This window comes from Tiliqua scincoides, chromosome 8 (genome assembly GCF_035046505.1).
Source record: "Tiliqua scincoides isolate rTilSci1 chromosome 8, rTilSci1.hap2, whole genome shotgun sequence".
Classification (NCBI taxonomy): Eukaryota; Metazoa; Chordata; class Lepidosauria; order Squamata; family Scincidae; genus Tiliqua; species Tiliqua scincoides.
In genome coordinates this window covers 3,264,884-3,292,683 of record NC_089828.1, presented here as the reverse complement: position 1 = coordinate 3,292,683, position 27,800 = coordinate 3,264,884, and the positions used below count along the sequence as shown (strand labels likewise).

The window sequence follows — 27,800 nt, the reverse complement described above, 5'->3', positions numbered from 1 at the left end:
CAGTTTGCAATCACGCCCACCAGGAGGAGAGAGAGAAAACTTGCGTGGTTAATTTCATGCTGCTAATTAGCATGCCAATTATTGGGGCTATTTCCACCACCACCTAAATGTTACAACGCGCAGGCTGAGACATGTACAACCAGCAGAAGCATCCAATTCACTCCAGACACCCAGGGAGTGAAAATGCCAAGCCATTTGGTTCTGGAACCTTAACTAATGCCGCAGCCTAGCTGTTAAAAATGGGATGTCCTCATCATGATGTAATGCTAATGAGAAGCATTCGTTGCTTCCCATGTGGTTTCCCCACATGGAAAGATAGGGCCACTTGCACGCCCTTCATTACATGTGATGTGACTCAATGCTGGTCATTCACTGCATGGAAATGCCAGAGAAAGCTACTTCTTTGGGTGTTATTTTGCAATACAAGGTGTTCTCTGTCCTAGTCTCACATGCCAAACCATTATGCCTTACTGTCTTTCAACGATTTGGCATGTGCTGGACTGACTGCATTACTGTCCCTTTGATGTAAATCCCCAAATATGTTAGTGCTGATTTGTCTGAATAAACAATATTGTTCTGATTGAATAAATGCACTTCCATGCATGCTTTACTCAGAAGTAAGCGCCACTGTGTTCAGTGTTGCTTCTCCCAGGAAAGTACACAGAATGATTCAACCCTTGGATGCCACAGCCTGCCCTTAGAACTTGATTAGTAATATTCAACATAATTTTTTTTTTTTAAACACCAGTCAGAAAAACTCACTGAGAAGTTTAAGCTTTCCTAATATTTTGGAACTAAATGTTTCGCAAATTTTCAAGAGCAAATCTGCTCTCCTCCCCCAACTTGTTTGCATCTAGGAACTCTAGTTAAATTGAAAAGGACAGTCTGCTAAGCAGGAGGGGAAACAGCTCTTGATCTACCAGTTATGTTGGCAAAAGATCACCCGGTTCAGGGAGTCTCTGGAATGGGTTGCAAATTCTATGAAAAACAGTTATAAATGTGGTGTGTGTGTGTGTGTGTGTGTGTGTGTGTGTGTGTGTGTGTGTGTGTGGAAATCACAGCTGTATAAGCAGGGAGCCACTTAGTGAAAATGTCCAGTCAACTTTCTAAAAACAAACCACCCCTGCCTCCCTGAAAAACTCCTTATTTTACAAGAACTATACGCAGTTCCATGTTTGCCAGTAAACTTCTAGGCAACATAACACGATCATGGGCGTAAAGGCTTGCTGCACCACCCTACAACATGTTCATTTTTTTATCCATACATAGTGATACACCATCCTAAACAGAAAGGCACCTCGAAAGTGATCTGCCAAAGCAAAGGGAGAATGTACTGATGGACTGTGAACCCAATTCTAAGTGCAAGAGTGCGGCAATGCTAATTCAGCCAATTTCTAATCAGCGGGGCTAGGTAAGTACTAAGAGACTGGAGGAAAATTTATTTTGTTTGCATCAAAAGTGTACTAATTCAAAACACCTGCCTTTCCATTCCATATAAGGATTCATAATTTTTTCCCCTTCAAATGCCTCTCCGGCTCCCCTTGGGCTCCAAAATTTAATTAGAATGCCGAGAAACAAGCAGCCGGTCACATCACTTGTCCCCACCACTGGTGGAATGTTCAGACAGCAATGTTTTATTACACTCTCTTTCTGCCCCTCCCCCCTCCCCTAACACTATTGTTGGCCATATTGACACTACAGTGGACACTCAAGAGTGATCAATGGTTTTACTGCAAGCTTGAGTGAATGAGTTCCAACATTTGAATGGAAAAACATTCAAACTGCAGTTCCCAGGAATAAATAAATTGCTACGTTTAGCAATTAGGGATGCTCAGACCATAAGAACATAAGAACAGCCCCACTGGATCAGGCCATAGGCACATCTAGTCCAGCTTCCTGTATCTCACAGCAGCCCACCAAATGCCCCAGGGAGCACACAAGACAACAAGAGACCTGCATCCTGGTGCCCTCCCTTGCATCTGGCATTCCGACATAGCCCATTTCTAAAATCAGGAGGTTGCGCATACACATCATGGCTTGTACCCCGTAATGGATTTTTCCTCCAGAAACTTGTCCAATCCCCCTTTAAAGGCGTCCAGGCTAGACGCCATCACCACATCCTGTGGCAAGGAGTTCTATAGACCGACCACACGCTGAGTAAAGAAATATTTTGTCTGTTCTAACTCTCCCAACACTCAATTTTAGTGTTGACCTATGGGAGACCTATGGGAGATGAGACATTCATCGTACGTTTGTCTGCTCCTGCACTTGTTTTTTTAACAGCTGCTGCAAGGAGGGGGATCCCGATCAGGGGCATGTTAGGGAAAAAGGGCTCAAGGCCCCAAAGTCTCCCTGCAGACAGGAACTGAAAGAGAATCCAGAGGGTGGGTCCAAGGAACATGTTCATATAGAAGGCATGGCTAGCTGGTATGCTACCATTCACCTTGTATCCATGTACATGGAATGTGGTTTCAGAGTGCCTGAATGGGGCTATATAGTCCATAAAGCGACTCAGAGCACAATCCGGACTTGCAGTGAAGTCGGCATGAGTTGCTTGCGCTGGCTTCCAGGTGTCATGGACATGCTGCAAAGCACATCTGCACCACCGTGGGAGTCAGGAAGGCCAGTGAAAAGACATGTGCCGGACTCCCCGTGCCATATCCAGCCCCGGCAGAGGTGAGTGCATCCCGACAGAGGGCGGTTCGAACAGGGGGTTGGGGAGGGTGGGGGGAGGGTGGACCAGGTCCAAGAGGGGGGTGGGACTGGCCTCTGGCACTTAGGTCAATTCCTAACCCTCCTCCCAGGAAGACTGGCATTACACCAGGTTGCTTGGATCTGCGCCAGAAATTCTGCTTTGCAGTGGCTAGGGCAGTGGTTCTCAAACTCTCTGGGAGAGTTTGAGAGCCACTATGTTCTTGCGTGGGTGGGAGGGGGGAGGCAGCAGGGTTGGGGGAAAGCAGCAGCGCGATAACCAGGATTGCGCCGCTCAGGGGGGCTGCAGGGGCTTGGGTACCCGCTAAAGCGGAAGTGGAGCGCAATCGCCCCGCATCTAATTTCACTGCTGCAGGGAGCCCTGCTGCAGGTCGCGCCAGGCTCCCCGCACCCCCAGGAGGCTGCAGGGGCTTGGGTACACGTACCTGGGGATCCTGGGGATTGCACCACTGCCTCCTCTCTGCCTCCAGGCTGCCCCCGCCGCTTAAGGGGCAGGGGACAGGGCCCGCAGGCTGGGGCGGCATGACGCCCCAGTTTGAAAAGCCGTGGGCTAGGGCATTACTTGGGGTAAGGGGACATAGGTTCCTTAATCTGAGTTGTGCTCTTTTCACCTCCTAACTTGTGCTGGATATGCTTGTGCCAGGCCAGTTGTGCCAAAGCCAAGTAATGTTAGGACTGAAATTGAGCCGAACAGGTGCATCCCAGCCATGTACAAGGTGGCATGTCCTTATTTTCTGGGCAAAAGCTCTCCAACATGGCAACTCTGCATGTTGCCTTCCCATTTTGCTCTGTTGGGAGTTTTCCAAAATGAGCCTAGTTTAGTTCCTGCACAAAGAGGAGTTTCATCCAAGCAGGATGTCTGATCTTCCCTGCTTTTTAACTCTAGGGATTGGTGCATGACATAATGCAACATGTCCTTTAATCACGTTTACTGTTGGCAACCTTCAGTCTCAAAAGTCTATGGTATCGCGCTCTGAAAGGTGGTTCTGGAACAGCGTCTAGTGTGGCTGAAAAGGCCGATTCGGGAGTGACAATCCCTTCCACACCGGGAGCAAGTGCAGTCTGTCCCTGGTCTGTCTCCCTGGCTGTGGGCCTTCCTTCTTTGCCTCTTTGCCTCAGTCTGTTGGCCAAGTGTCTCTTCAAACTGGGAAAGGCCATGCTGCACAGCCTGCCTCCAAGCGGGCCACTCAGAGGCCAGGGTTTCCCACCTGTTGAGGTCCACTCCTAAGGCCTTCAGATCCCTCTTGCAGATGCCCTTGTATCGCAGCTGTGGTCTACCTGTAGGGCACTTTCCTTGCACGAGTTCTCCATAGAGGAGATCCTTTGGGATCCGGCCATCATCCATTCTCACGACATGACCAAGCCAACGCAGGCGTCTCTGTTTCAGCAGTGCATACATACTAGGGATTCCAGCACGTTCCAGGATTGATCACGTTTATGAGATCATGAAGAAGAATCAGTACACTAATTTAGAGGAATTGTGTATTCCTCTTGTCCCTCATATCTTGGGCATAAATATCTTCAATAACCTTGGTTAAATTGGGCCAAAAGTTCTACAACAAGAACTTTTTGCTAAATGGGGGGGGGGGGGTTTCAAGGGCTAAACTGCTTCACCTCTTTTGCAGTTTCAGGTGGGAGGTTAATTTCATTTGCCAATCTTCTCCTGGCCAGTAGTAATAATTATTCCCCCTTACACACCTTTGGATCCATCCTAAGAAAGTTGTGTGGGCCTCTGCTGCTGAAGGTTGATCTTTTAATGGTCCTGCTGTGATGAAAGTGATAATAGTCTTCCAGGCTCCCAATCTGTAACAAAACAACATGGAAGAAAGCGTCAGGAGACAATGAACAACACACAGTAGGGTAGGCTAGGAAAGACGTCAATAAGGAACAGTTGCTTATGTGTACACTGTGTACTAGATCTAGAAGAAAACCCAAATGGAACAGAGATGCCGATTTCACATGGAGGCTTCAACCACAAGAAGGGTCAAGAAGGCAAGAAATTCCTACACTGTGCCATTCCAAGGGTTCAGCTAGTTCAAGACTGTCTCTCCCAACAGCAGATGCCGCAGGAAAGCTCTGGAGTGGAACAAGATGAAGATGTTTCTTCCCAACCTGTGGCATTCAGAGGTGTGCTGCTTCCAAACATCAGCTGTCCTTTCTTTCAATTATTTTTTCTAGCAAGCTGTAACTTCTACCTGTAGCAATGAATCATATATGTTCAATATTAATGGTGTGGGGAAATACTTCCTTTTCGCAGTCTGGAACCTTGTGCCAATCCATTTTATTTTGTTTTTAAATCACTCATGGTCTTGTCTCTACTTTTAGCTGTCCCTTTTCTAAACCGAAAAGCCCTCAATACTCTCGCTTTCCATCACAGAGAAAAGAACCATTTTTGCACATTCTCTCATGCTATATGGTTTATATTTAGGGCTATGTCCACTCTTTGGAAATGAAACTTTCTGCACTGAAAAATCCTGCAGCCGAGTCAATCCTGCAGCTGAGCAGACTTCAGCCACTGGCAGAGAGAGAGAGAGAGAGAGAGAGAGAGAGAGAGAGAGAGAGAGAGAGAGAGAGAGACTAGGCTTCATGAGTGTTCTTTCGCCCTCAGCCATATGTGCATGGATGAACTAAGGCATTTTATCTCCTGCAGACCACTCGAGCCAAAAATGAAATAAAATGGAAAAAACTGCACTTCCAAATGCATATATATGGCCAAAATGCTATCCTCCTCCTGTTTCCCTTGCAATGGCAACAAAATAGGTTTGCTCCAAAATGGCCCTCAGAGTTTCATAGGAAACAAGATCTTGGAAGCAGATCCTCTGGAAACCATCTGTCCTTTGCAGGTGCACATCCATAAGCACAAAGAGCGATGCTACTTTTGCCGCAACAGCGGCATTTATACCAACCATTGCCAAAATGAAGGGCGGCCACCAATGGTCACTGGCAGATCAGACATGCAGGAGTTACAACTTATCCTTTTGACATTTTACTGTTCTGAAGAACTCACCAGGAGTAAACCCCCCACTTCTCTTTCTGCCCCCTGTTGGGGGAACCAGATAGAAGTTGTCTTTTGTCTGGCAGGGGCATCAGATGGAACCATTTTGTCCAATGCAGGTTTAACTCTTTGTGCACACAAGGCAAAGGAGTCCAGCACCTCTGACAATCCCCTGCACCAACCACAGGCTGTGGCTTCCAAGAGCAAAACCAGCACTTGTGTCTTCAGCCATGTTTCAGAATACAGCAATGGCATAGCTAGAGGGGGTGCAAAGCACTAAATTTTGCAGGGAGCCTCCCTGCAGCATGCAAGAGGCCACCCTCCCTCCCCTTCAGAGCCATTCCAAGCGCTAGAGCAAAACAGAGGTGTTTGCCTCTTTTTTGCTCCCACCTGGCTCCACAGGAGGGGCCGCTTGCATGCTATGGTGAGGCTCCCTGCAAAACTTAGCACTTTGTACCCCCTCTAGCTATGCCACTGGAATATAGTCTGTGAAAATAACTCAGTTTGCGGGGGGCAAGAAAGAAAACTTGCACAATAGAAGGAAGCCCAGTGTTTAATGCAGGCATTTTCAGTAAGAAGACCGATGCAAGTGGAGAAGCAGTAGTTTGCAAGACAAATTGCATGCCTCATCTATATACCCTTTCCCATGAGCAAGTCCCACTGCACACACTGGTGCTTACTTCTGAGTAGACATGCATAGGGTAGTATAAAAACAGATCGCGATGAGTTCAGCTGGACTTATATATAGTGTATATAGGACTTCAGCCTCAGAGTCCCAGTTGAAAGTTTGGTTACTGGGTAGAGCTGATCAGTTGTCCCCCCTCCCTTTTTTTTAACAAATCATACAGATATTGTAGTCATCAATGCAGACCAAACAGTTCATATTTGCCAAAAAAAAAACAGTCATTGTACCGCAAGAAGTAAATTTGATTTTTGTTCAGACTTGGCTTTGCCTCTTTGCAAAGTGAAGGCTATAAATAAGCAGAGAAATAACATCTATATTTAGTTTACAGGACGGAGGAAGGGGAGCAGCAAAAAACTGTATCCCAGGAATAAGGGGTGGGAGTGTGACTTCCAGTGAACGGGAAGCGACTGCAGGCAGCCTCAGACCATGCGCCCATCTACTGAGATTTTTCAAGGATTATGTTGCTGCCATCCAGCCCCTCCTTCCAAAAATGACCTTTGGAAAACATCACCTGCCCAGGAGGCCTCACAGCTTCTGAATCCAACTGATGTCACCAGGTTGATGCTTTAACTTTCCTTCTCTGTGGCTAAAAGCAACTTTTGGAAGGGATTCTTTTACACTAAGCATCAACAGGTAGAAGTGGTTCGACATTCCCCTTCCCCTGTGCCACAGCCCCACTCAAAACCAGCCCCCACCCAACTAGCTCCCTTTACAAGAAAATTATGGTGCCAGTTCCAGTTACATAATTCCAGCGGAATGTGTAGTTTTCCCCCTTCCCCTGTTGAAGGGATTCAGGCAGTCCCTGGGAGCTCTCCTAGGTCCTGCAGTACCCAAGTATGACCAGCTGTCTCTGAACTGGCTCTCTGGCATTTACTTCCAGTTGCCATTCCACAAGGCTGCATACCCTCTGATCTAGGTTGGCACCTTTATGCCTCACCCAGCAGCCTGTAGGCGCTCAATCAGATACGACTCAAGGGGGTCACAGAGTCTCATGTCCAAACCAGTTTGGCTCGTCCACGACTATGGCAAGATCAATATTCCACTTTCTAGATGACATCGGTTAAGTGGCACCACAGCTCCTGCTAGAACATCTGTAGAGAGCCCCCACACATATAATATGGCCCTTCTACAGTATTTCCCCTGGGGGCAGGGGATAAGAATAGGCCCTCAGTTTGGCTGTACTTGTCGTAAGAGGCGACTAAACAGCCACCGGGTAGATGGGACTCGTCAGCCTGGGAAGGCAGCTCATCTGAGAGAAGGAAAACTCTGATCCCAAGCCTCCACTGTCTTGTGGCTACATCCAGTTATGGAAAAGGCTTCAGGAGTCAACCTCCAGGCAAAATTCAGAGCCAGAGTCCCTGAGGCTGAACACAGTCATGTTCTGGCAACTCCTGCGACACCGCTGGAACCAACCGTATTGGCCTCTGCCTTTCCATTGGACCATTTCAGCGATGTGGAGAGGGGGGATTTGCTGCATGGGTAACAGCCTATCCTCCATACCTACTTTACCCAGGTTTCACGCACTGGAGAGAACACTCTGTTCCAGAACCACCATTCAGAGCGTGACACCATAGTCTTCCGAGACTGAAGGATGCCAACACACAGTATGTCATTCCTCCCATGTGCATTAATTATTCACAGAAGAACTAGTCATCCTTCTTGATGCCTTCCCACCTCTGCAATAAGTGTTCTTATTGAGACGATGAAGTTTATTTCAGACCATCAGTCCATCCAGGTGAGTCTTATTTGCACTGACTAGCAGTGGTTGACTAGGGTTTCTGAGACAGGAGTCTTTTCCTTAACCCTTGCAGGAGGTGCCAGCTATTGAATCTGGGACTTTCTGCATGCAAAGGACAACCTCTACCACATCACTGCAGCAGAATCTAGAAGCCTTGTTGAGCACTTGTTGGGAAGTTACTTTCCTGTGCGTCTCAGGGCCCAATCCTATCCAATTTTTCAGCACTGATGTAGCTTGTGCTGCAACCTGCAGGGAAGGGGGCGTTGCAGAGGCCTCTTCAAGATAAGGAAACATTTGTTCCCTTACCTCGGGGCTACGTTGCGGTTGCATCAATGCTGGAAAGTTGGATAGGGTTGGGCCCTTAGTTTGGTTGCCATACTTCAGAGATTTCCAAATGGCCTTCCCAACACGTCCTGGCAAGTTTAACGGAAGCACTGCTGCAAATTTTATCCACATGCAATTTCATTTGCTTGCAGCAGAGACTGGTGTAACTTGTTTTCCTTTTGCACAGATTAACATGTAGGCTATCTGAGCATTTCAACTAGCATTATTTTGTCAAGCATCTATTTAGGACAGTCTACTAACCACAGGAATGTGCTTTTGGTCTTCTATTTTTAGCCCCTGTACCTCATATATTTCAATTTTGTGTGCAGTGGTTCGCAAACACGCATGAGACCAAAGTATAGGCATTGGATGTTTGCAATTCAAATGTATCTCTTTTCCATGGCGGACTCCAATCCCACATTGGTTAGCAATTTATTTCTGCAGTATTGCCTTCCTCCCTGCTGTTAGTTTCCAGTCTTTATTATGTTCATTTAGTTCTATAACTCTAAACCTAGTTCTAATCTACAATCTCCAGGGTCTTCAACTTTGTATAAATTAAATTCATAAACAAGCAGAGGCGAAGAAATGATTCACATTCTCCACCACCCGCGAATTGCTACGCCGTCCCCTGTTTGTCATTTGTAAATCTAAATGCAAGATTTGCAACGCACCACTAACAAAATAGCATACTGCTAAAAATAAGCAGCTGCTGGGGCAGTAGAGGAAGTTCAAGACTGCCAAAGGGGAAGCAGCTTGCTAGATGTCTGACAAGCTTCTGGTCTAGTGGACAGATGAGGACCCTTTCCAAGGGAGATTTCCTGCCAGTCCTGGAAAGCAAACTGGGAAACTGTCCCAGTTTAATTGCAAGGATTGCTTTCAAAGTCTGTCTGGGAATTCTCTCTCTCTCTCGCCACTGTCCATCCCATAACTATCTCTTTCAAGACATTTATCTCCTTCACATCCTTTGAGTCAGTACTTCTCAAACTTTCCATCTTCTGGTTATATTTTCATATGGACTATTCTCCTAAAGAATCTCACAAGAGATGCTTCCAAAATTCTCCTCAGCTGAGTTTCTCTCTGGATTTTGGAGTCCTGAATTACCTAGTCCAGCATTTCTCAAACTGTGTGTCAGGACCCACTTGGTGGGTCAAGACCCAATTTCTGGTAGGTTCTGCAGAGCCTCCAATGAAAGCATGGATGATGGAAAGTTCAGATTACTTTTTGCCTCAAGCCCTGGGGGTATTCAAAAATCAGATAGCTGCTAATTTCCCTGCAGAAAGTTGAGCTCCTTCTTTTTGCAAGATAACTGCTAGTTGGCCTATAAGCGGCCAAGCTCCTGCAGTTTGCAAGCTTGTGTAAATACAAGCAGATATTTGAGCATCTTTTTTTCTGGTTTGTTTTTTTCTCCAAGTCTGTCAATGACAGGTAGAGTGGAGGCAGGTAAAACCCTCAAGCTTTGAAGCTATTCATTAGGGTGGTCTCATTACAGGAAATGGATCAAGTTTTTGCAAATAAATAAACTATTACTTGTAAATAAATAAATAAAATGTTATTTCTTTTTAAAACACCTTTTTTTAGAAGTCTCATAAAGCTAGGTGGGTCCCAAAAGAGTGTCATTTTAAAGTGGGTCCCAGTGCTAAAAAGTTGGAGAATCGTTGATCCAGTCCTCTTTCCACAATGGATCAGCTAAAGAACAAAAACTCCACTCTTTACCTTTTTAAAAAAAAAATTCTGAATGATTCTTTCGGTCCACTCATGCCCATCTTCCCAGCAAACGTAATGTGATGTGTGTACATATCAAGATTTTTATAGAATGTTGTATCAGTGTGTCGGAGTACATGCATCTTGGTGTGTTTTATCAACACATGTTCGTGCATTGGTAACACAGAAGAGGAAAAAAGTAAGCAATGAAGCAGAAAACTCTGGCAAATGCAAGGTCTGACTCTAGAGCTGATTTTAGAAATCATCCAACTTCAACTAGAATTAAAGAGAAATCAAACACAGGACAGAGAGAACCAGAGAAACAGAATCAGGAACATTCTCATCCTCTAGATGTGCACTTTTCCCCAGATGTGCACTGAGGGCACTTGGTTCACACTGAGGACTGGCCAACTTCTGAAGACTGGACCTCTCTGGTCCTCAAACACACCTGACTCTCCCCTGTACCTGCCCCAGCTGCTTTTGTGGGTACCTGCGGGCATCTTGCTCATTTCTAACTTCTACACTGGGAAGCTCCATATCACAGCGGTTGAGGAATGACATAGTGAGGCTTGAAGAGACCAAAGAGGCTCAAAATTGATACTGGTGACGGTTTAATTAGAGGGGAAGATACACAGGAGAAGGGGGGCCTATCCTGCTGGTGCACAGCAGGATTGAGGTCCCTTGCCTTGCCAAAGTCTCATCTCTCTTCATGTAGTGGGCCAAGGCTTATCCCTCTAGCTTGGCTCAAAGGGAGGCTCTTTGTAGGCCCTGGGTGTAGCTGCTAGGAGTGCCCCTGTTTGGGCAGGTGACCCTTGAGACAAAATTCCAGGTGGGGGCTGGCTATGGGGCTGCAGAACACACCCTACAGGGACCTGGCCTGGGCTCTTGGTTCTCCTTTTCCTGTTTCTTCTCCTCCTGCTGTCTCCCAGCCTTCTCCTCCTATTACATTTCTCTTTTCCATTGGGCTCCAGCTCTCCTTCCCATCACCAAGTTCTACCACTTCGCTTTCTAATCTCCAGCCCTTTTCTGGTTTTTTTTTCATTCCACTCCTCCTTTGTCCCCAATTTGTCCTCCATTCTCACCTCTTCTGTCTTCCTGCTGGAGTCTCCCTCTCTCCCTTTTAAACCTCCCTACTCCCAATTAGCGAAACAATGACCAGCTGTGTTGCCTGCTGGGCGCTGTGAAGCTTCAGTGTCCAGTGATTCACTCAGAAGCTGTTGTTGGTGACTTCCTTTCATGCCACAGACCACAGAAATCCTAGGAGCCTGAGCTCACTGGTAGAGCACCTACACTAGCAGCTGTGTTTTGGTCTACTATTATTTTCTAGCAGTCTTCAAAGGCGGCCCCATGGACAACATATTACAGTAGTCAATCCAGGAATATATTTAGAGGAGAGACGTGGACTAAAGTGCCTTGGCTACTGCCCCACCAGCAGCATTAGCAATATTCTGGAGCTAGCTGCCAACCATACACCAGAGGCAACAGGAAGGTGCCCCACCTGGATTTCCTGTCCAGGTTCTTCTAAGGCAGACCCAACGTTATTAACAGTGTGAGCAAAGAGGAATGCTGATTTTCATTTGCAAAAGCAATGAATCATGACATGCAATGGCAGGAATCCAAGTCACAATTAGGCTTCATTTGAACCAAGCCGGATTTAGAGCTTTCCCCTAGAAGTGCCTGAGAGTTCTGCCTTTTGCCTCCATTTACATAGTCGGGCTTTGATGTCACAAGGCTCTGGGCTGGCACCGCTTGGCATGGCCTGTTTACATCCGCAGTCCCAAACAATGAGAAAGTGTTTTGACACCTCACCGTGCCGCTGTGCGCACGCGGAGGGTATGGATCACTTGTTTCCATGGAAATGGGTGCCAGCCAATTCCATCAGACAATGTGTTAACTGCCAGGAGCTGAACTAGCCATTCATCACTATTTAGCGAAATTGGACCAAGGACGTTATGCGTCAGGGGCTGGCTGGGCTCAAGAAAAGAAGTCATAATGGAGAAGGATGGTCAAAGAGTTGGGGGGCTTCCATGTGGCGCTCTCAGCAGAGCTGGTAGGACAGATAGTGGCACAAAGACAGGAGGGCACCTTGTTGGAAGCATGTTAGGGCAGGGGCAGGCGGAAGGCAGACTGGAAGAACTGCAAAAGATTGCCAAGGGTTTCTGGCTCCCAACTGCTTAACCAGAGCAGCAACAAAAAGCCTACAGCCCTACAAATGACAATTTGCCTGACCCACAGGGAGGTTGCATGTCCTTGAGCATCTGAGTTGTAGAACTTGGCTGGGACCCATTATGCTGACGGCTACTGACACAACCTGCTTTTCCTCAAAGATCACATATTGCAAAGACTTCTCTGTCCCAGCTGGCCTTGTGCAAAGCACTTCCATGTTTCTCACTTGTAAACTTAAAAATATGAATTGGTTGCCTTTGATCAGACCTTTATGCAACTCTGCCGGCCAGTTTTATTGCCGAGTTCAAATCTCTGTACCAACATGGGTGTAGATTTAAACTTGTACATGCAGGTCATCCCAGGACATGACTCATGGGGTGCAACAGGGACATCATTTTGCACATTTCAGGCAGGTCCCTGCAACTGCGGATTTGGTATCTGCTGTTTCAATAATCTATGAATCGAAGGATGGGGGGGGAGCCTGCCTGTAGCATTCATGCTCAACAGGAAGCAGTCAGGCATTCAGGCTGCTGGCAGGCTGCCCTCTTTGCGCTATAAGCACGAATGTTTATAGTGCACTGTTTAAAGTAAGAAACACTTACTGGTAAGCCTTTAAAGAAAATGAATGGGTGCACGAAGCCACTGCTAATACATTTCCATATCCATGGGGGGTGGTCCCTGGAGAGGATCCCCCACAGTGCGGGTATTCCACTTTCCTGAGATGCTGCCTTGTACCTGGCTTGACTTGCAGACCTCAGGGTGCTACTAAAGAAACCAGATCCAGTCCAGGTTTTGAGCTAACCATTCCGTACTGACACAAGGGGAGACTTCCCTCCAAGGTCAGAAAGTCTTGAACCTGGGATCCATCCAAAGAGCCTTAGGCAGGAATTTGGTTTGGGAACCACCACCTACCTGTGGCCAAAAGATGAAATTGCAGGGTAGAGTTGTCAACATTTCAGCCAACCCCTGAGATCAAAGCAAATTTACCCGCAGATATCACATTGGCAGGTTATTACACTGTATATCTCCACAGTACAAAAAAACTTTTGTAGCTAAAAAAGTGCAAAAAGGCAGCTTTTACAGGGCAAACCAGGGACAACATCAAAGGAGCCTCTTAGCAGCAATATTTTGTCCCACCCTTCTTCCAAGGAACACAGAACAAGCATAATTATCCTTCCATTCAGTCACCCATTTTATCCTCACAACATCCCTGTGAAGTAGACAGGGAGGCAGAGAGGTGATGACCAGCCCAAGATGACCCCAGTGAACTTCATGGCTGAATGTGAATTTCAACCTAGCTCTTCCCAATCCTAATTCAAAACTCTAACCACTGCCCCACACTGTCTCTCACAGGCCAGAATGTGGCAGCTGACACTTCCTTCTCTGCTTACTGATATGAGTAACTCGTAGTGCAGTCCTATGCATGTTTATTCAGAAGCAAATCCCATTCTGTTCAATGGGACTTACTTCCAGGTGTCTACTATAGGATTGCAGCAGGTGTTCATGCTGCTTCTTGCACTAATTACGGTTGTGTTTGCCTTGCTGTGGCCTTTGCCTCACCCCTCAACAGGACAGGAGGCAAGTCTGGCAAAGAAGTGGTCATCAGGGCTGCTCTCCTTAACCATGCAAGCTGCAAGTGATGGGCACTCTCACTAAAGGCCTTTTCATTCACAAAACATGAGATGTGTTCCTAGAGAGAAAGAGAGAGTGTGTGGGAGGCAAAGAAAAGTCATGTGGAGGTTGCTGTTGCTAACATAATGTTTCTTGAACAGAAGTAGATTATGTCACTCAGAAGAAGAGCTCTGGCCAAGACTAAGAATCATCTCAAGGCAATCACCCTGTTTCTCACAATGGGGAATCAAGTGCTTCAGGGAAACTGACGTGCAGGGCTTGAAGGCAATGGTTCTCCTTTACAGGTATTTGGGATAGACTGCCTCTAAACATGGAAGTTCTATTTAGCTACAAATTAGACTGTAAATTGTCACAAACAGCAGTGACATTGGCTGTTCCCATTTACAGTCCAGAAGTAAGCCCACCATGACTCCCAGACCTCCACTGGGCCATGCCAACAACTGGCAACAAATCATTCTATTTTAATAATAATAATATTTATATACCGCCTTTCTTGGTCTTTATTCAAGACTTTATTCAAGGCGGTTTACATAGGCAGGCTATTTAAATCCCCGTAGGGATTTTTACAATTGAAAGAAGGTTCTATCTCTCAAGAACCACAACATTCAGATGTTTCTTTCTGATCTGGTTTCACATTCTGGCCTCCATCCTCCCACGCTCAGAGCAGATGGAATAACTTGGCTCAGCTTGTCAGCTGCTTCAAGGTCGCACGGTGCCGGTGGCCTCGAACTGGCAACCTGTGGATGTTATCTTCAGGCAAATGGAGGCTCTACCCTCTAGACCAGACCTCCTGCCCAGACCTCCCAGACCTGCCCAGACCTGCCCAGACCTCCTGCCCTAAAATTTTGTTTTAGAGAAACAGTGCTGATTTCTTTTTAGGCAGAAGCCACCCTTATGAGTTTTACAGAAGAGTGGGAATTTGAACCCAGATCTCCCCTATGTAAGTCCAGTGTGCCAGCCACAGCACCATACCAGCTGTCACATCAGGACCATTGCTTTTAAAGAACAAGCCCCAAGTGGGGCTTGCCACTGCTTGGCTGGCACCTCTGAACCCGGAACGTTTAACGTTCCATCTGCCACGTTTATTATACTGAAAACAAGGTTGAAATTTAGAAGTCAAGGCAGAATTTATAGCGGATCCTTTTAGAACCAAGACGAATGGCCGTGCCACCCGGACAGAGGGGCACCGAAGCACGAAACAATACCGAGACGGCAAGGAAAGCAATAAGCTAAAATAAAAAGCCCGGAGAAGTTATTTGCTGTGGAAGAGAACAGAAAGGAGAAGATTTTTCAGGAGTACCTACAGAAGTAACGTTTTTGCAGTGGAAGTCTAAATAAATGCAAACTCCACAGAGGCTGCAGAGGACCTTAAACTCAGAAGAGATTATATTCCACTGGACTGTAAAGAAAACAAACTGCAAATGGCCACATGCACCCAGCCAAAGAATCAAAACACCAAAGCTGTTGTCCATTAGCACTATCAGGACAAGATGCAAAGAACACTTCCATTTAGAAGAAGGCAGCCCTGTTCTTCCTGGTTCCTGTCCCAGATAATGAAAAACATCACAGGGCGACCCTGAATGGCACAATGGTTGGAATTACAGAGGGAGCTTATCTTTTACTCTGTTTGATCACTCAGCTCTGTAGCTCGCCTGTGTTTCCTCACCACAGATTCCCAACCCCTTACCCCTCTTCCAATCATAGGGGAAAGCAGTTGCACATTAAAAACCCATAATAACTAACTTCTGTCCTTGATAGAACAGACTGATTTGTGCTTTTTTTTTTTTTTTAAGCATCGTTTTTCAACTCATCACAACCTGCCCGAGTTCATTCTGGAGACAATCTTAGAGCTGTTCAAAAACAATGTCCACAGAAAGCTGCTTCTGGATCAGGATGGAGCAGGGACAGCATCACGGGGTCAACTGAGACAGCCCCCATCTGGGAGTCCCCATCACCCACCTGTCTCTACTACTGCTGCTGCTCCACTCCTGGGGTCTGAGAACAGAGCAGGAGAGGAAGTCTAGAGGAGAGTGATGGATTAGTGCATCCGAAACACTCTGGGCCACCATTCTCCTCTCCTCCATACTCCCTCCTTTCAAATCCAGGGACCAGAAGAGGCAATGGATGAAGCTGGGTTGGGGGAACATTGAGAGTGCTGCCTTGGGCACCAGGAGGTGTTGGGCCAGCCCTGGGATTGAGGAGAGAGAGCTGTACTAGCACCAAGCAAGAACAGGGGCAGAACAGGGAGTGCTGATTCAACCCTCCCACCCTGCAGCTGCAACAAAAATTGTCCCCCAAAGCTGCTATTAGCCCTAAGAGGGGCACTGGACAAATTAAAGGACAGCCAGGAATTTTGTTTGGAACAGAGGCAAAGGAGACACACAAAACAAGGTAAAGACCCATTGTCCCGACTCTTAGGATATGCAGAAGTACTGGAAAACAAAGAAGCTGTTAAGTCCAGAACTTATGAATGATGGAAGACTTAGATCAGATGTGCAGAATCCAAGGTGGTTTTTGCACATTCTGCTCATGGAGCAAAGAGTAGTTGAGAGCCTTCATCAATACTTGGTAGGAAGAGGCTGTCCACACAGCTCTTTCCAAAAATCACTGGAATGTGGAGCAGTTCGGCTACATTTTAGAGACACCAAAGGACATGGGCTACTGGTGGGACACCAAAGGACATGGGCTACTGGTGGGATTTGGAGGGAACAGAGGAGGAGCTCCAAACTGGGGAAGGAGGGCAATAGCCATTCTGGGTGCTCCAGGACAAGCATACTGTCCTTCAACATCCTTGACCAATTCTTCTGTGTGGACCGTGGGATGGTTGTATCCTGCATGAGTGGCTCAGTGTGATGCAATGAAGGAGGTGCACTGCCACACCAAGGGACATGGGGGAAAGGAGCAGACAGCAAGGAAGAAGTGGTCTTCAGCCTGTTTCCTGTACACCCAGATGAGTCTTCTTCCCCAAAGACAGGCACTTCTGCATCAGATGAGTTGTCCTAAGCCATTGGTGGTGCATACAGCCCCCTGCAGTTTGAAATGTCGCAAGACATCTTCTGAACAGGATGATTCCTCCCTATCCTCTGCTCTAGTCCAAACATTACATACATCCAATACCTTAAAATATCTCATTGGATGACCAATTAACACTCAGATGTATACTGTTGTCCCCAGTAACCCATGCGGCAAATTGGTTGAACCAACAGGATGGCCAAATGCAGGCACAGTACGAGATTAGCCGGTCCAACTTTAATAGGGAAGGTCTTTTCCCGCATCCTGTTCCTTGACCCTGAAGGTGGGGTTCTCCCCAAGCCAGTTGCTTGCAGGTCACCAAAGATGACCTACCAAGTGGAACCAGAGAAGGGAGTTGGTGGGTTGGCAGGTGGAGTGGACAGTGCTGCGGGAGCCCGTGAAATTTCTGCCAGAAATATCACAGGTGCTTTTCACAGCAACTTCAGCAGAGAGGGACCGGATTCATTAGTGGCTCAAATAAAGCTAAGGATTTTTATTGGGGGGGGGGAGGGGGAGACGAGACAAGCAAATTTAAAATTTAAAAATATTTTAAAATACTTTTCTGCCATGTCACCTGTCAATAAAAATTCTGAACATGGGCGAAGGGAGGAAAGGGGGGGGGAGATAAACAGCATACACTACAGCTTTTCCTTTGAAAATTTTGCTTTTAAAAATCTCAAACTTGCAGTATGTGTTGTTTAGTCTCTCCCCACTTTCCTCCCTTTGCCCATTTCCCCAACCCCTTCACCTTGGAAAATGACCTTGGTCTCACTGTGGTCCCCAGAACTTGGCAGAACGAAATGGGGTGCACTTGCCGGCTGCCATTTGACTGAAATGAATTGTGTGGTAGCTGTACTCTCAGTGATTCACTTGTAGGGTTGCCACCAGGCACGCTTCCCTGGTTCCAACTGGGGCAGGGTGACCAGCAATCAAGGGGGAGGCACTATAAGCAATGTTTATGGGAACCTCCCTGCTTGAAAGCTGGAAGGGAAGCAATGTTTTTTTAAGTGGTTCCCCACCCAGTGGAGAACCCCTCTGTCCTGGTTAAAGAACAGAACTGAACAGTGGGGGGGGGGGGGAATCTTCCTGTGGAACTTGGGAGTGGTGAATCACACAGTATGTCTGAACCAGGAAGTTTTCTGTCCTCAGGGGTGAAATTCATTTCAGGGGAGCACTGATGAGAACTGGTGAAGGAGAGAAGTCCTATTTGGAGATGCTGTAACTGGTAGAACCCCCACTTTCCATGGAGAAGGCTCCAGATTCCATTCCAGGCAGCATCTCCAGGAAGGGTTGGGGAAAGACGCCTACCTGAGCCCTGGAGAGATACTGTCAGCCAGTGCTGACAATACTGTGCTCCATGGAGAGTGGCTCATCCTGGGCTTGCAGTTGCCCTGTGGCAAAATGCATCCATGAGTCACATCTGTGAGTGTCAACCCATGTGAAACTTGTAACCACAGGATCACTGCAATGGGGGAGGGGGTTTCTTTGTGGCAAAAGCTGTGCTAGTTCCTCCGCCAGCACTGTCAATCATCCTCTGCAGACATTCTAGCAGATGGGACTTCTCTCCTTCAACCCTTTTCATCACTGCTCCCCTGCAGTTAGTAAGGTTTCTAGAGCACCATCTAAGTAATGGCACTTTACAGAGAGGACAGGTGCTTGCCCCAAGGAGCTTACAACCTAAGCTTTGCCACAGAGCTGGGGGAGACAAAAGGAGTCAAGAGCAAATGGGGGGGGGGGAGAGAATGTGACTGTTTCCATTACAGTCTGTTTTACTTCTGCTACCAATTGATGGAGGAGAAAAAAAGAAAAATTAAGCTTCCAAGAGATCTATACAATCGTTATTCAAAAACATCTGTGAAGTATTCAAAAGTTCAAGCAATTATTTAAAAAAAATCTTGGCAAAGATCTCAAATCAGAATTTCCAACTCTGTAGCCACCTCTTCATCTCCCCCACCCCATCCTTAAGAAAAAAGCACCCACAGAAAAATCCATCCATCTCATAAGCAACAGTCGGAGGAAGAGACATATAAACAGCTTTATAAACGGTATTAAATTGATAAGGGCACATTTTGCTGGGCAAAAATTAAATATTGATTCATTTCCACTTGACAGTCCCCCTCAGAGTCCTCCTCCTATGCTTTCCTGTCATGATTTAGCTAACTAATTACCTTTTAGGTTCATCAGCTCTCCTGTCTCAAAACTACAACCATTTGGATGAGACCATTAAGCAAAAAGCGGAGGTGGGGTTCCACATTCATCGGGTGTGGTGTACAAACTCCAGAGATGCAAGCAGGGTTGCAAAAGTGGAAAAGGAGTGTGCAAGAGAGTTATGGATTTAATGATCCGAGGTGGGGGGTCCTTGGGGTGACAGCAGAGAAAGAACAGATCAGAGAGAAGGAAAAGGGGGGGTGCAACCTCGCAAGGCAGGAAAAAACTCCCATTGGCTTCCTTGGAGCAGGGATGTGTAGCAGCAAACTGCCAGCATCAAAGGCAGAGAGAAAGAGAGACACTGGCTGGCTGTACTTTTAAACTTCCTGCTTCAGAAGCCTGGCGTGCAACTCTGAGACAGCCAGCCGGCTGTAGTAAGCTTGCAGGCTTGGCAGGGAGAAGCTCTCTGGTTCAGAGTCCTTAACAGCTGCAGGTAAAGAATCTGAGGTCCTAAGGATCAGGGGGAGACAGGCAAAACAGCCAAGGCTAGGCTAGAGGGTGCATAGAGGGTGCACGGAGCACATGCAATACATTTATGTGCTCTCATGGAGGCAGCTCCAGCCTCATCTTTGGTTCAAAAAGATCTCAGGTAGCAGGGCTAGGACTGGCCCCTTCCAAAGACCTTGTGAAGACCTGCTGCCATTCATCACAGCACTGGGCTGGAGGGACCTGTGCTCTGACTTGGAACATCAAAGCCTGTTTCTCCTCTGCCCTCCAACTGGTCCTTCCTTCCACCAACCGGTACAACCTGAAAAGTGTTGGGAGTTGCAGGTTCAAGAAGCCTCCATGCTGAGCATGGACCCACTGCCTGGCGCTCTCAGGGTTCATTCAAAAACTCAAGGGGGTAACTGGTGTTCCAGTGCAATCCTATGCATCTTTACTCAGAACAAAGGCAGCAATCCTAGACACACTTTCCTGGGAGTAAGCCCCATTGACTATAGTGGGACTTTGGAGTAGATATGCATAGGATTGGGCTCTAAGCCCTGCAAATCCAGTGGAACTTACTCTCATGATGATGATAATGATTGATAATGCATAGGATTATATCCAGCACAATGGAAACCAGATCTAAATCTAGTGGCATCCAAAAGGCAGCAAAGGGCACTTCTGCCCCCCCCTTGCACACCAGTGTGCCTCCAGCCCAGTCCTTATCCATTTCTCAGGGCCCCAATTCCTCCCAAAGTGGATTCCCTTGGAAAAGTTTCATTCATTTCCACCACAAGAGAGAAAAAGAGAGGCAAGAGGACATTTCACTTGCCCACTGAAATCTGTGGGGATCTACACTTTCTACTGGGCTCTTTCCCAATCCTGCACACACTTACTTGGGAGTAGGGCACTTCCCTGAACTCAGAGCGGAGACAGAGCTCACCTTGAAGGTGCCCAGCCTCTTGGTTCTCTGAAGAACCTGTATGCCCCCTGATAACAGACTCCACCTGCCCTGGTCACAGAGCAAGCAAAGAGCCCAATCCTATACAAGTCTACTCAAAAGTAAGCTTCATTATAGTCAATGGGGCTTACTCCTAGGTAAGTGTGGCTAGGATTGCAGCCTAAAGATGCGATCCAATGCACACCTACCTAGCAATAAACTCCACTTACTATAATGGGACTTACTTCTGAGTAGACATGCTTAGGATCGGGCTGTGGTCGGCTTTATCCCGAGTGGGGACGCCGATCCGCGTCCAGCCCCGCTCACATCACTCCCTGGCCATGTTTAGAGCCCGAGCCTATGCACGCCTACTCACAAGTAAGTCCCATTAGAGTCAATGGGTTTTACTCCCAGGTAGGTGTGGACACGATTGTAGCCTTACCCCGCTGTAACGCTCCAAGCTGGTAAAGTGAAGGGTTGGGTCCAAAGGGGGGGGCAAGGAAGGTCAGACAAGGAAGGACGATCTGTGCGATGAATCCCCCCCCCCCGACATGCATCCCTTTCCAGGATCGGAGAGAGGCAGGAGCGCCCCCCCCCCGCATGTCCCTTCACTTCCAAGGGATGTGATCAGTGGCGTAGCCAGAGGGGGGCAGAGCCCTAAGTTTGGCAGGCAGTCTCAGCGCAGCGTGCAAGTGGATCCGAAGGGGAGGATCCACTTGTACGCTGCGCTGAGACTCCCTGCCAAACTTAGTGCTCTGCCCCCCTCTGGCTACGCCGCCGGGTGTGATGATGGGGAGCGAAGTCGAGGCGTCCTCACCTGTCCCAGGTTCAGGTAGCCGTAGGTGGAGGCCAGCCGGTCTGCCTCGCCGGGGCCCCCCAGCACCCGCACGGCCCAGTGGTTGGTGAAGACGGCCCGGGGGCGCCTGGCTGGGCAGGGAGGCAGCAGTAGGAGGAGGAGGAGGAGGAGGCAGGACCCGAGGAAGGCACGCATGATGATGCCCCCGCGGAGCCAGGAATCCGAGCAGGAGGAGGAGGAAGAGGAAGGCTCCTGCTGCCCGCCCGCCTGCCCGCCGGCTGCTGGGCACTGGGGCGCACGGAGCGAGTGGCACGCCTGTGCCGGCCGGTGGGGGGAGCCTCGCCTTTTAAGGCGGCTGGGCGGAGGGGGGCGGATCGCGGCGGGGTGGAGGGGAGGGGGCCGGGGAGCTCCCCGTCCTCCCCCCGCAGGGCTGAGCCAAGGGAGGGGATCCCGGCGCCGCCGCCGCCACCCAGGAGGCGGAGATCGCAGCCAGCCAGCGCCGCCCTCCGTCCCTGCGCTCCCTCCGGGGTCCGGCGCCCCTTCCCTCGCCCTCCCAAGCTCCGCCAGGCTCGGTCTGCTGCTGGCTGGGCTCGCCCGTGGCTCTGCCCGCTCACCTGGCTGGTGCCAGAGCGGATTGTCCCCCTGGCTTCCATCCTGGTTGGTCTCGGTGCCATGTGCGGCCAGCCTTCTGGCCTGCTTAGTCCTGCCTGGGGCCCCTCTGCTGCTCACCCCACCTCCCCCCCCGGAAAAGATCCCTGCCTCTTCTGGAGTGCTTCCCCCGCCCCAGGACTAACAGCCATTTCCAACCCCTGTCCCGTGGACAGACAGTTCTTTACTCAACGTGTAGTTAGTCTGTGGAACTCCTTGCCACAGGATGTGGTGACGGCATCTGACCGCGATGCCTTGAAAAGGGGACTGGACACATTTCTGGGGGAAAAGTCCATCACGGGTTACAAGCTATACATAAGAAGAGCCCTGCTGGATCAGGCCAAGGGCCCATCTCGTCCAGCTTCCTGTTCTGACAGTGGCCCCAGGGAGCACACAAGCCAACAGACACAAACCTGCGTCCCGGTGCCCTCCCCTGCATCTGGCAATGATGCATACGTGCAGCCTCCTGATTTGAGTAGTGGGCTACTTCAGAATGCCAGATGCAAGGGAGGGCACTGGGATGCAGGTCTCTTACTGTCTGTGTGCTCCCTGAGGCCACTGTGAGATACAGGAGATACATTAGATGGGCCTATGGCCTGATCCAGCCAGGCTGTTCTTACGGGTGGTCCACAGGCGTGCCACAGGACTTTGGGGAGGGTCATTTATTAGTAGGGCCATTGGGGGATTTGAGGCCCCTGCCAGCAGTATGGTGTGCCTTGTCAATGGTCCAAAACCTGATGGTGTGCCTTGGCCATTTTAGCACCGTGTCAGTGTGCCATGAGATGAAAAAGGTTGAAAACTGCAGCTCTGGATGGTCCCATGTGTTCATTGCCCTCGTCTGCCCCCTCCCCAGGGAACTCTCTTTCCCCTCCCCGCTCCACTCAAAAAGGCTTTTCCTCTCTGTGTGAGTGGCCTAATGAGAGCTGAGCCCTGTGCGCTGGGATTCCTGACTATCCTGTTCTTGATCCCTCACTGCTTGTACTGCAGGTCTGTGGCCTCCTTATGTGAGGTTGGTCGTCAGACTGGGTGTGATACGTTCACATCCTGGAGGCCTGTCCCCTCACTGTGTGTTGATTAGGTCCTTCTGTGTTCCTGGCCCAGCTGCCCTCTGTGGAGTTGTTCAGGCTCTTGCTTTCTCCACTGTAAGGCTGGCCCATCCCTAAGGCCAACTGAGATGATTGCCTCAGGCAGCAGCTTTGTAGGGGGGCACTCACTTCACCTCCTCTTCCCACTCCCTGGATTGGAAAAGGAAAAGACAGGGATGGAATGGAAGGGGAAGTGTGGAGGAGAGGTGGGCTACAGCATCCCTCTCCTTCACGCTTCCCTTTCTGCCTCCCTCTTTTTTTTTCCAGTCCAGGGACTGGGAAGAGCAAAGTCTGGCACATCACCAGGTAAGGGGGGGCAGCATTTGGCAAGCTGTCTCAAGTGCCAGGAAGTCTTGGGTTGACCCTGCCTCTCCCCCTTTGTGCTGAACAGCTTTAGGATTTCTCAAGAAGCTGACGGAACATACCAAGATCCAGGTCTACAGAGCTGGTGTCCTGAGTACACTTCTGTACTGCAGCGAGTCATGGACTCTTCGCTCACAACAGGAGAGGAAACTGAACACTTTCCACATGGGCTGCTTCTGATGAATCCTCGGCATCACCTGGCAGGACAAAGTTCCAAACAACACAGTCCTGGAACGTGCTGGAATCCCTAGCATGTATACACTACTGAAACAGAGACGCCTGCGTTGGCTCGGTCATGTCGTACGAATGGATGATGGCCGGATCCCAAAGGATCTCCTCTATGGAGAACTCGTGCAAGGAAAGCGCCCTACAGGTAGACCACAGCTGTGATACAAGGACATCTGCAAGAGGGATCTGAAGGCCCTAGGAGTGGACCTCAACAGGTGGGAAACCCTGGCCTCTGAGCAGCCCACTTGGAGGCAGGCTGTGCAGCATGGCCTTTCCCAGTTTGAAGAGACGCTTGACCAGCAGTCTGAGGCAAAGAGGCAAAGAAGGAAGGCCCAAAGCCAGGGAGACAGACCAGGGACAGACTGCACTTGCTCTCAGTGTGGAAGGGATTGTCACTCCCGAATCGGCCTCTTCAGCCACACAAGACGCTGTTCCAGAACCACCATTCAGAGCGCGATACCAGAGTCTTTCAAGACTGAAGGTTGCCAACAAGAAGGTGCACTGGGGACCCTGGTGCCACTTATGTAAAGGTTAAGGCCATATACAGGCTCCCTCCCCAAACCACAAACTCCTAGGTGGAAAAGGTAGCTGTAATCCATGTGAGGATAATTACTTCCTCTTCCAGTTGTACATGATTTGCATAAGGCTGCTGTCCTGCTAGCAATGCATATAGAGCACAAGACATAAAGAAAGGTCAGCCTGAATATACATATACAGTGATTAAAGAAAGAGAAAGACCTTTCTGGTCAGAAGCAGGGGGTTTTATCACCTGATAGGAAAAGACAGGTGGGCCATCATTGCTCTGAATTTGCGTAATGGGTGTTTTGGGCCAAGAACTGGGTGGCAGAGTATTGTGTTAAAGAGGAGATGTCACTGGACAAGGAAATTCCATTCAGACTGGCTGGCCACTGGAGACACACCCAGAGGCTGGAAAGGGATTGTGTGCTAATGGAGGTGCTAAGTGGGCAATGGGTCTTCTCACTCACTGGAGTGGATTGAACCCATTTAGATTAGGATTTGCAACACATAATCACCATATCTATCTTCCATACAACTCCACAGCTTCTCACTCTGCAAAACATTGACAGACTTCTCCCAGAGGCTCCACATACTGTTCTTTCTGATAGGGATTTGTCCTTGGTAAGGGTTTGTCAGCTCTTTCAAACACTGGACAGGATCCAACCAAAGTTAACCACTTTGAAACCCCATTGATTTTCAATCCGGAGGGTGAAAGGGCCCTTCAGTGGAAAGCAGCAGGGTTTCAAAAGTGCTTTCATTTGGCTGGATAAAAAATTTCTGTTGCTTTCCTGGTGCTTTTACATGTCTTTTATATACAGTACAAATCCTTGGGCAGTTTTGGAAAGAAGACTAACAAATACAGACATCCAGACTGTTCCAAAATCCAGACATTTTTGTCCAATTTGTTTTCTGTAGTGTGTAGACTAGAAGGTCTTGTACAGTGCAAGTACAAGCTGAAAGCTCTCTGCTCTGAGGTGTGTATCTGTACGGACATTGTTGAAAAATGTCTAAGAGACCAGCAGACACCCATGTGGGTACCAGTGAAAAGAGCAAGAAGTTGCATTTCTTATTATATTTATGCAATTATTCTGAAATCCAGACAAATCCAAAATCTAAACACCTTCTCATCAGAAGCAGTCCAGAAAAGGGATACGCAACCTATAGCTAAAAACTAAATGCATCACTAAATCTCCACAAGTTTTGCTTTCTGTTTCTAAATGGTTGGAGCCTCCTTGCTGATAAGGCCTCATGCACACAAAATAGGACCACAACTGTGGAAAACACTATTTAGAGGGGGTACACACACCTCTTTATATGCTTGTGAAAAACCAGAGGACTAGAAACTCACTTTGAAAACCAAAACAGAAGGAAAGATGGTTGTGTTTTTATCAGGAAGGAAAAGCAGGGTGGCTGTCTGGATAATGCTTTTGGCTGAATCAGAAGGTGATTGTGCCCTGTTGTGGCTGAAGCCTAACAGCTGAAGATGTTTCACTACTATGGTTGAGAGGTGCCATAATTCCATCACAGAATATGTGAGCTTTCAGACAGATGGTCAGATGGCCTCCATTAACTCACCGCACAAAGTTTGGGGTTGGGAATGAAGCAAACTAGGTTTGAGCCCAGCAAAGCGGGGCATAAGCCCCACGGGATCAGGCAAAAGACCCACCTAGATCAGCTTCCGGTATCTCTCAGCGACCTGCCAGGTACCTCAGGGAGCACACGAGACAAGATGTCTATATCCTGTTGCCACTCCACAGTTTATGGGATTTAGAGACATCCTACTTCTACTTCGTACAGTAGAACCACTACTCCATTCACCTTTGGGAGGGTTGTCACTGCCACAGGACGTGGTGATGACTTCTAGCCTAGGTGCCTTTGAAAGAGGATTGGACACATTTCTGGAAGAAAAGTTCATCACAGGTCACAAGCCATGACGGGTATGTGCATCCTTCTGGTTTTGGAAGTATGCTACCTCAGAATGCCAGGTGCAAGGGAGTGGCACCAGGAAGCAAGTATCTTGTTATCTTGTGTGCTCCCTGAGGCACCTGATGGGCCACTGTGAGATACAAGAAGCTGCACTAGATGGGCCTTTTAACATGATCCAGCAGGGCTCTTCTTGGGTCCTTTTGTTCTTATAATGGTAGAGTACCAGCTTTGCATGCAGAAGGTCCCAGATTCAATCTGTGGCATCTCCAGGTAGGGCTGGCAAAGACCCTTGTCTGAAACCCTGGAGGTCCTGCAGACAGTACTGGGTAAAGTGGACCAAGGGCTGGATTCCATCTAAGGCAGCTTTACACAGTATGTTACAGGTTCCACATTCAACTTCTGGGATTTCCTGGTGACAGCAAAATCATCACAATTGCACTGAATAAACCAAATGGAGGATTGATTTTTGAACCATTATTTCTCTAAATAGGCCATTAAGGGGCAGATATTTGTCTTGTTCTTCAACTCACACTAGCACAGCTCTTTCTTTTGCTCCTCAAATGAGAACAGTGCGCCCTGAATAATATATTCCCAGAGATTGTTCTGCCCAGTGATGGATGGCACTGATACATAACCAGAGCAACCCGTTGCTCAGCTGATGTATTATATCAGCATGCTATCAAGGGAAGGGGCTGTAGTTTTTATTGATGCCCCAAATTTGATCTGCTGTCTGGCTAGGACCCTCTGATGATGTATTGTACCAGTGACCACTTCCTGGTCAGAGAAGGAATGTGTCACAATTGCTGGAGCAACACAAACCGGGCACAGCAAGGAGCAGCAACATTGACAGAGGGTAAGTGGATGAATATAAAAAGCTGCTTTGCACTAAGTCAGGCCCCTCTCAAGGGTTTTCTGCCTTTGTGCAGTGACTTACCATACCAAATGCCAGTCCCTCCTAAAACTGCAGCATGCAACCACCCACCTACGCTGCTGATTTAAAAATGAGCAGGGGAATGGAGCAGAAGAGGATGTATGGAGGGGGTGAGAGCTGTGATCTTTTGCCCCACTGCCCTTTCCCTTTTTGAATATAGGGAGCAAATGGAAGAGGCAGCAAGAAAGCGCAGGCAGACGGTGGACACTCTCCACTAATCCAGAGCTTCTAAAGCAGTAAAAGCACAATAATTCTGTGCTCAGGGAATCCTCCTCCCACATCTACACTAAACTACAGAGTCAAGTACAGTGCAGTGGATACTGAGTAAGAGGGTTGGATGTCAGCTAAGCAAGCCTATGGCCAAATCAGTCATTCAGCTCACTTGCGCCAGTCACTCTGCCTCAGCTTGACCTACCTTGCAATACTGTTGTGAGGCTAAAATAGGATACTTCTACTACCCTTAACTAGTTGGAGAGAGGCGGGGATATAGATGTAATTAATAGAGTAGAATCTAGGAGAGGAACCTCTTTCCCTCTCTCCTAAGGGCTTGATTTGGATTCTTATGTATGATGAAATTGACATTAAGGTACGTTTGGAGAGGAGAGGGTTTAATGGGATCTCTGTTGTTGCTATTGCTGTGCCTGCTGCTGAAGTGGCTTATTTCAAACCTCCTTGAAATGGATCTCAGCCCTGGATGAAATAATGAAATGAATATTTATCATCCTAACCTTCTCCGTATAAATGTTTCAACTCAAAGCTGGAGGC

At 48.2% G+C, this 27,800-nt stretch overlaps 1 protein-coding gene across 1 annotated transcript in view; it reads right to left on the bottom strand.

The window, feature by feature from the left end:
* Positions 1–21,553, bottom strand: part of PCSK6 (proprotein convertase subtilisin/kexin type 6) — a 93,616-nt gene extending 72,063 nt beyond the window's left edge. Inside the window, exons 1-2 of the mRNA XM_066634821.1 lie at positions 21,357–21,553; positions 4,411–4,515 (exon numbers count right to left, since the gene is read on the bottom strand). Of these exons, the coding sequence (XP_066490918.1) occupies positions 4,411–4,515; positions 21,357–21,530 (279 nt within the window). The 5' untranslated portion in view covers positions 21,531–21,553. The remainder of the gene's footprint in view (positions 1–4,410; positions 4,516–21,356) is intronic.
* Positions 21,554–27,800: the final 6,247 nt, after the last annotated feature.